The sequence below is a fragment of the Carlito syrichta genome, unplaced genomic scaffold (assembly GCF_000164805.1).
Source record: "Carlito syrichta isolate Samal-C Ts95f unplaced genomic scaffold, Tarsius_syrichta-2.0.1 Scaffold99360, whole genome shotgun sequence".
In the NCBI taxonomy this organism is placed as follows: domain Eukaryota; kingdom Metazoa; phylum Chordata; class Mammalia; order Primates; family Tarsiidae; genus Carlito; species Carlito syrichta.
In genome coordinates, this window is record NW_007043456.1 from 7,678 (window position 1) to 15,515 (window position 7,838).

Consider the following 7,838-nt stretch of genomic DNA (forward strand, 5'->3'; position numbering starts at 1 on the left):
AGCCAGGTGTGGTGGCGTGCACCTGTGGTTCCAGCTACTTGGAAGGCTGAGGCGGAAGGGTCACCTGAGCCCAGTAGGTTGAGGCTGTGGTGGCTGTGAACATTCCACTGTACTCCAGCCTGGGTGACAGAGTGAGGCTCTGACTCAGGGAAAAAAAAAAAGACTCAGTAGAAGTGGTGCGTGCGAAAGTCCCTTATAAATGCAAAACTCTGTGCAAAACTTAGTGAACACACAGTACCTGACGCCAAGTGTTGCTAGGCCCACATGGCTCATGGTGACTTGGGCAGTGAGAGCACTCAGGCCTGGTGACTGGGGCTGTTATTGTCATAGTGAACACGTACCTGTGACAGGTGAGGGCCATTCCCCTGCACGTGTGTGCTGGGGCCCGGCTCGTCTCAGGGTGACATGTGTTGGGCTGTGAGGGCACCCAAGCCCCCCTCACGGGCTTTGCTCCTCCCTCCTCCCCACATCCCCACAGAAGGCTTCCAGTCCTGGATGTGGCGGGGCCTCACCTTCCTCCTGCCTTTCCTCTTCTGCGGTCACGTGAGTTGCCCCCCCTCCCCCTGGGGGTGGCCTGTGGGTTTCTCCTGTCTGGGCCGACCAGGGAACAGAGGGTCTGCAGTCTGTCCCTCCTTCTTAGTTGTCCTCATGCCAGGCCCCACCGGGTTCTGGGGCCCGGAGACGCCAAGAGCAGGAGCTGGAACCGGCCCTCGACCTGCTCTGGCCTTGGCTTTTTGGTGGGGGGTGTCGGTGTCTTGAGCGTTGATACCTGAAGCTAGGGGGGAGCTGGTCCCTCTCCTTGGCTTTCCACGTGGGTCTCTGGGAGTGGGTGGTGAGCGGGACCTGTCTCCCTCCCTCCTTCCCGCCAGTTCTGGCAGCTCTACAATGCCATCACGTTGTTTGAGCTCTCCAGCCACGAGGAATGCAGAGAATGGCAGGTATGGGGTGTGTGTGTGTGTGTGTGTGTGTGTGTGTGTTGCACAGGCGCACAGGAAGGTTCCTGGGGAGGGCTGGGCCAGCTTGGGGGGAAATTCTGTCCTCAGCCTTCTCCCCCATCCCACGTGGGGCCTGCCGCCTGGAGCTCTCTGCTGTTGGGGCCTGGGATACGTGGGTGAGAGGGAACCAGGAGGCCAGGGAGCCCTGTGGGGATCCCAGTTCCAAGGAGGTTCACCCCCAGAATGCACCCCCAGGCCCTTACCAGAGCCGGAGACTCACTCCCTTCACCCAAGCCGCCCACATCTCTGCCTTCTGCCACCTAAACCCTACAGTCTCCGGGCAGCTTGTGCTGGGGGCGGGGGAGGGAAGTGACTTCCCGAAGGGTGGTGGGGCCCAGCTCCTCCCTCCTCTCCCGCCCCCCCAGGTGTTCGTGCTGGCGCTCACCTTCCTGGTCCTTTTCCTTGGCAACTTCTTGACCACACTCAAAGTCGTGCATGCCAAACTCCAGAAGAACAGAAGCAAGACAAAGCAGCCATGAGCCACGGACTCCCGGGCCCCTCGGGTCCCCAGACTTTGAGGCTGCTGGGGCGGGGGCTGCCGAGCTCCTCCGAGGCATCGGCCACTTCAGGGGCCAGCGCGACGCTGGGAGCGGGCGAGGCCCGGGTCCCCAGCCGGACAAGAGGACTGTGACCCCGCCCGTCCGCACAGTATTAGCCCACCTATTTATGATATATTTAATGCCGGGTCCTCCCACTGTCCCTGGATTCCGAGGCCTCCCCCTGTGCCCTCGCACCAGCCGAGACTGGGCCAGTCTTCCTGGGGGAGGGGCCTGACACCTCAGGGAGCCCCTCTGCCCTACTCCCGTCATTTGAACCCCCCGAGTTGGGGTCTGGATGTGCCTCACCGGGGTTGGACTTACGCTGACCTGCTACTTACCGAGTCCTGGGCTGGGGGTGGACTGAAACCCTTCAGCTCCCCGTGGCGCCTCCCTCCCCGGGTGACTCTGCTTCTGCTGTGAGCCCCCCGCCCTCATGCCCCGCGGCGGGGGATTATCTAAGGTCTCCGAGAACCACTGTCTGTGTTTGCCTCTTCTGATGCCTGAGCTGCCCACCTGCTGGCCCCTCGGCGCCACTCAGAGGGGTCCTGAGGGTTTTAAGGAAAGTCGCCACCAGAGGGCGCCCCGACCCCGCCCCGGTCTGGCGGCCAAGGGCGTTTCTGACCCGGGAAGTTCCCTCTGCTCCTAGGGGCTTCCCGACACCATCCTGAAGCCCACCTTCCCCAGCTTGCAGCACGTGCTCAGGAGGTGGGACGTAAGCCATCGCAGAGGTCACTCACGCTCCACGGCCCTCCGCCCCAGAGGTTCTGGAAGGTGGGGCAGGGAGGGGCTGGGCAGGGCGTCGCTCAGCTGGTGTTAGACTCTGGATTGATAGGGCTGCGGAGAGGCCAGCAGGGAGGGTTGAGCTTCGGCCCCTTCTCCCGTGTGTGGGCCTCAGCTGCCCTTAACGATGTCCTACACATCCACCTGGACCCAGCTTCGCAGCTGGGGTCCGCAGGCAGGCCATGTTTGCCCCTCAGAGATTTTGAAGTTTTTAAATTATTATTATTTTTTGAGTTGGAGTCTCTATCGCCCAGGCTGGAGTGCAGTGACACGCTGCTCACAGCCACCATAGCCTTGACCTGCTGGGCTCAGGCAAGCCTATCACCTCAGCCTTCCAAGTAGCTGGAACTACAGATGTGTGCCACCACGCCCAGCTAACTTTTTGACTTATTGTAGAGATGAGGTCTTGCCAAGTTGCCCAGACTGGTTTCAAACCCATGGGCTCAGGCAATCCTCTTGCTGCCACCTCTCAAAGTGCTAGGATTATAGACATGAGCCACCACACCTGGCTAGTTACATTTTTGAAATGAGATTTTTCCCTTCCCCACAGATTCCACACAAAACTCCAGACTTCCGCTTTCCCTAGACAAATGGAAGGATCTGGCAACATTCCCGCAGGTGGATAAGGCATCTGCTTTCCAGTTTGCTGCAGGCTGGCCACTCCTTTATCCCTGTCTTACTCCACTTGCCTGGGTGTCCTGTCTGGCCCTTATTTGGCACCTGGGTTTGTCCTAGATGAGGAGTCAGCAAACTGTAAAGGGCCAGATGGTAAATATTTTAGGCTTTGTGGGCCAGATGGCCTCTGTGGCAACCCCTCTAGCCTGCAGTTGTAGGGCAGAAGCCAATGCATAAAGGAATTGGGTGGCCCATTCCAATAAAACTTTATTCACAAATCGGGCTGAGGCCAGATGTGGTCCACAAGCTGTAGTTTGCTGACCTCTGCCTCAGACCATTTGTCCATGAGGCCCTGAACTCTCTAATAACAAGAGGGCCTTGGTTGATAACCCAGAAGGTGGCAGGGGAGCCTAGGTGGGGTGGGACAGGTTTCAGAAGGCCCCTTCCGTTGGCAGCCTGACTCGAGATGCTCAGGCTTACCTGAGGCCCCAGCACCGGGCAAAGGAGGCTGAGGCAGCAGGTACCAGGGAAGACAGGAGCCACCTGAAGCCGTTATGCCATTTAGGTAACACCAACTCCCAGGCTCACTTCAGCACCAAGCAGCCCTCCATCTCTCCTGGCCATTAGAATCACCTGGGCCACTTGTTCAAAAGTCCTGGAACCCTACCCCAGGCCTCCCGGAAGAAGGGTCGGGCTCAGGTGTCTGGTGTCTGCTGCCACAGGTGGTCCATGGACCAGTTTTGAGAAAACGCCCACGTGGGCAGGGGCCAATTCCACCAGCCGATCTCTCAAAAGTGGCAGGACGGTCTAGGCTGCTGAACGCTGCAGGCCAGTAGACACGGAGGCCATGAGGGACGGAAGGCAGGAAGTTTGGCGACCATTTAAATGGGCCAGTTCTGTCCTGCTGCCAATGGGGAGAGCAAGCCGACTCGCCTATGACCACACAGGGTTCTGGTGGCCCTTTCCACGGAGTCTCTGGCAGTGGGCTTTGGGCAAGACCTTGGGGGTCAAGTGAGTGGTCCTGGGTGTTCTTTTAACTTCTGAGACTGTTTCCTCTCCCCCTTGGGCACGCACGCCCAACTCTGTAAAGACGGTGGTCCAGCTGACAGCCTGAGGGCTTCCGTGTGGGATGGAGGAGGGGTTGGTGCCAGCTCCTTGTCCGGGGCTGTTGCCTCCTGATAGGCACTGGCCCCACGGTGGCCCCCGAGTTCCTGGGGGAAGGAAGGAAGAACTGGAGGATGCAGCCGTGGCTATCTCGGGAGCCCGGGAGGCGGGTGACATGAGAACTGCGGACTCGGGCGCCTATGTGGAACAATGCCAACTCCATACTAACCGCCACAGGGGCAGGTGTGGATTTCAAGCATATGCTGAGTCTGCAGAGGGGGACACTTGCAGGTGGGGGTGGCTGTGAGAGGGACTCTTGAGCCCGGGGAACAGTCACTGGCTCCAGGGCACAGAGGGACGAGAACCCGGCACCCTCATCCACTGCTGCACTCCAGGAGGGCCCGGGGGTGAGTCTGTGGTCAGAGCCTCAGCTGGGAGAGAGTTCCAGAATGTTCCAAGAGTCTAGCCACAAGCCTCACATGCCAGGCACTGGAGAGCTGGGGACAGGGCGGGATCCGGGGTGCAGTCTGGGCCTGGGACCCGGGCCCTGTCAGTGCTGTCATGCGGGCTTCCTGCCTTGGGGTCACAGCAGCAAGCAGAGCCGGTGTTTTTTCTGCCGCCGCGCCTTCTTCAGAGCGCTGAGGGCCACCTTGGCAGCCTCTCGGAAGACATCCTCCACGTTCTCCCGAAACTTGGCAGAACATTCCAGGTAGAGAGCAGCTCGGATCTGTTCACAGGCGCTCAGGCCCTGGAAGGGGGAGGGGGGAGCTGGCATCAGGGGAGGGGCGTGGCGCGTGCAGCACCCGGAGGTGCCTGATACCTCCTTGGGGATTTCAGGGTTGGGGGGGCTGTGGGGGTCTCCGGGGCTTGAGCCCCTCGCCTCCATCCCAGGACAGCCCTCACCAGCGGGGGGATGGAACACAGGGCCCGTTTGGTGCTGCCCACAGCCCCGGAGACGCCCCGCCCCACTCTGGCTTCCCGTTTCAGGAGGGGAGTTGGCCTGAATTCTGAGAACTGGGCTGGTTCTCCCAGGATGTCTTTCCCAGGCCCCTGAGAAGAGTCGGAGTCTCAAGACTGAAGGGACCTCCTGTCCCTGTCTCCTTTCTCTTCTCTGAAGCACAATTTAGGCAACTGAACTTGCTATTAGGGTAAAAATAGCTGGGCGTGGCGGCGGCTCATGCCTGTAATCCCAGCACTTTGGGAGGCTGAGGCAAGAGGATTGCCTGAGCCCACTGGTTTGAGACCAGCCTGGGCAACTTGTCGAGACCTCATCTCTACAATAAATAAAAAAAGCTGGGCGTGGTGGCCGTGCCTGGAGTTCCAGCTACTTGGGAGGCTGAGGCGGAACCATTCCCTGAGCCCAGCAGGTCGAGGCTGCGGTGGCTGGGAGGGTGCCACTGCCCTCCATTCTGGGCAACAGAAAGACTCCAACTCAAAAAAAAAAAAAAAAAAAAAAAAAAAAAAGTAAAAACTTTTTTTTTTCATTTTTTTAGAGACAGAGTCTTTCACTCTGTCGCCCAGGCTGGAGTGCAGTGGCACCATCATAGCTCATTGCAGCCTCAAATTCCTGGGCTCAAATTATCCTCCTGCCTCAGCCTCCCGAGTAGCTGGGACACCACCATGCCTGGCTAATATTTTAATTTTTTGTAGAGATGGGGGTCATGTTACATTGCCCAGGCTGGTCTCAAACTCCTGGCCTCAAGTGATCCTCCCACCTCAGCCTCCTAAAGTGTTGAGTTTACCTGTGTGAGCCACCACGGCTGGCTAATTTTCTTGACTTTAAATGAATCTGTCTTTGTCAATGCTTCCTTTTTATTCAAGTTTCTTAATTTTTATTAGTGTTCCTTTCACTCTGCCTCCCCCATGCCTCACCAAGAGCTGCAGGTTTGGCTGTGCCCGCGGCTCCTGTGGGGAGGGGAAATCTATCTTCCAACAAGGGCCTGCCTCCCGGGCCTGGACTACACCCCCTTGGGTAGGCAGGACAGGGTGTTGGTTAAAAGTCCAGACTCTGGAGCCTGTGTGGGTGGGACCAGATCCCAGCTGCACTTCAAGTTAGCTTTGTGACCCTGGGCAAGGTGCTTCACCTCTTTGCGCCTCAATTTCTCCCCTGTAAACTGGAGGATGTTAACACGACCTGCCTCCGAGTTACAAGGATTAAATAAGTTTTTTTGGAGTTGGAGTCTCACTCTGTCGCCCAGGCTGGCATGCTCACAGCCACCCCAGCAGCACACGCTACCATGCCTGGCTCATTTTTTTATTTATTGTAGAGATGGGGGTCTTGCCAAGTTGCCCAGGCTGGTCTCGAACCTACAGGCTCAGACAATCCACTCACCTCAGCCTCCCAAAGTGCTGGGATTACAGGCTGAGCCATCGAGCCTGGCCGGCTACCAGTACTAATTTTTTTTTTCTTTTGAGTTAGAGTCTCACTCTGCTGCCCGGGCTGGAGTGCAGTGACACGCTCCCGGCCACCGCAGCCTTGGCCTGCTGGGCTCAGGTGATCCTTCTATCTCAGCCTCCCAAGTAGCTAGAACCACAGCCATGCACCACTATGCCTGGCTGATTTTTTTTAATTTAATTATTGTAGAGACAAGGTCTCACCAAGTTGCCCAGGCTGGTCTCGAACCCCTGCACTCAGGCAATCCTTTCACCTCAGATGTTTTGAAATCATTAGAATCCTGCTTGCTTCAGCGCCCAAAAGGCTTCTCTAAGGCGCCCCCGGCTGCAGAGGCCAGGGTTGTGGGAGGTTTTTCAGCCAGGCTGCGCGCGGGGCTGTTGGGGGAGGACCCAGCCGACCTGCACGTAGGTGATGGGCTCCAGCTGGGCGGCCCGGAGCTTCCTCAGCTGCTCCTTGTCCTTCCTCAGGTCCGTCTTGCAGCCGATGAGCACCACCGGCGTCCCTCGGCAGAAGTGTGTGACCTCAGGGAACCACTGTGGAGCGAGAGGGCGGAGAGGGCAGGGTGTCCGGATGGACGGACGGACGGGTGGGCAGAGCCCGGTCTCCCCCTCCCCCTCTGGCAGGCCTCACCTTGATGAGGACATTGTCGTAGCTGGTGGGGTTCATGACGTCATAGCAGATGAGCACAAGGTGGGTGTTCTGGTAAGACAGGGGCCGCAGCCGGTCGTAGTCCTCCTGCCCTGAGAGCAGAGAGCGGGGGTCAGGACATCCCTCCCTGTCCACCTGAGTCCCCGGTCTGGATTCTGGGGTGAGCAAGTGGCTCTGGGCCTGTGGGCCTGTTTCCTCATCGATAGAAAGAGTGGCAAGCCAGGGGCTGTGGCTTGCCTGGTATCCCAGCAACCTGGGAGGCCGAGGAGAGTGGATCGCTGGAGCCCAGGAATTCGAGTCCAGCCTAGGCCACAGCAAGACTTCGTCTCTCCTCGGGAGGCTGAAGGGGGAGGATCGCCTGAGCCCAGCAGGTCGAGGCTGCGGTGGCCATGATGGTGCCTCTGCACTCGAGCCTGAGTGACAGTGAGACCCCGACTCAAAAAGAAGAAAGCAAGTGGTAAAGAATACACGAGTTCGGCTGGGCTGGGTGGCTCAGCCTGTAATCCCAGCACTTTGGGAGGCCGAGGCGCATGGATCGCCTGAGCCCGCGGGTTGGAGACCCACCCAGGCAACTTGTGAGACCTCGTCGCTATAATAAATAAATAAAAATTAGCCAGGCATGGTGGTGCGCGCCTGTGGTTCCGGCTCCTTGGAAGGCTGAGGTGGAAGGATCGCTGGAGCCCAGCAGGTTGACGCTGGGGTGACCGTGCCACTGCACTCCAGTCTGGGTGACAGAGTGAGACTCCAACTCAAAAAAAAAAA

General features: G+C 58.5%; 2 protein-coding genes across 2 annotated transcripts in view; one reads left to right on the forward strand and one right to left on the reverse strand.

Moving 5' to 3' along the window:
- The window catches only part of TMEM120B (transmembrane protein 120B), a gene marked incomplete at its 5' end in the record, with an annotated part of 5,640 nt that extends 3,631 nt beyond the window's left edge, over positions 1 to 2,009 (forward strand). The window contains 3 exons of the mRNA XM_008063698.1: positions 479 to 543; positions 870 to 938; positions 1,361 to 2,009. Coding sequence (XP_008061889.1) covers positions 479 to 543; positions 870 to 938; positions 1,361 to 1,474 — 248 coding nt within the window. The remainder of the gene's footprint in view (positions 1 to 478; positions 544 to 869; positions 939 to 1,360) is intronic.
- A 1,162-nt stretch (positions 2,010 to 3,171) lies between these two features.
- Positions 3,172 to 7,838, reverse strand: part of RHOF (ras homolog family member F, filopodia associated) — a 6,665-nt gene continuing 1,998 nt past the window's right edge. The window contains exons 2-4 of the mRNA XM_021715122.1: positions 7,059 to 7,168; positions 6,827 to 6,961; positions 3,172 to 4,781 (exon numbers count right to left, since the gene is read on the reverse strand). Of these exons, the coding sequence (XP_021570797.1) occupies positions 4,617 to 4,781; positions 6,827 to 6,961; positions 7,059 to 7,168 (410 nt within the window). The 3' untranslated portion in view covers positions 3,172 to 4,616. The remainder of the gene's footprint in view (positions 4,782 to 6,826; positions 6,962 to 7,058; positions 7,169 to 7,838) is intronic.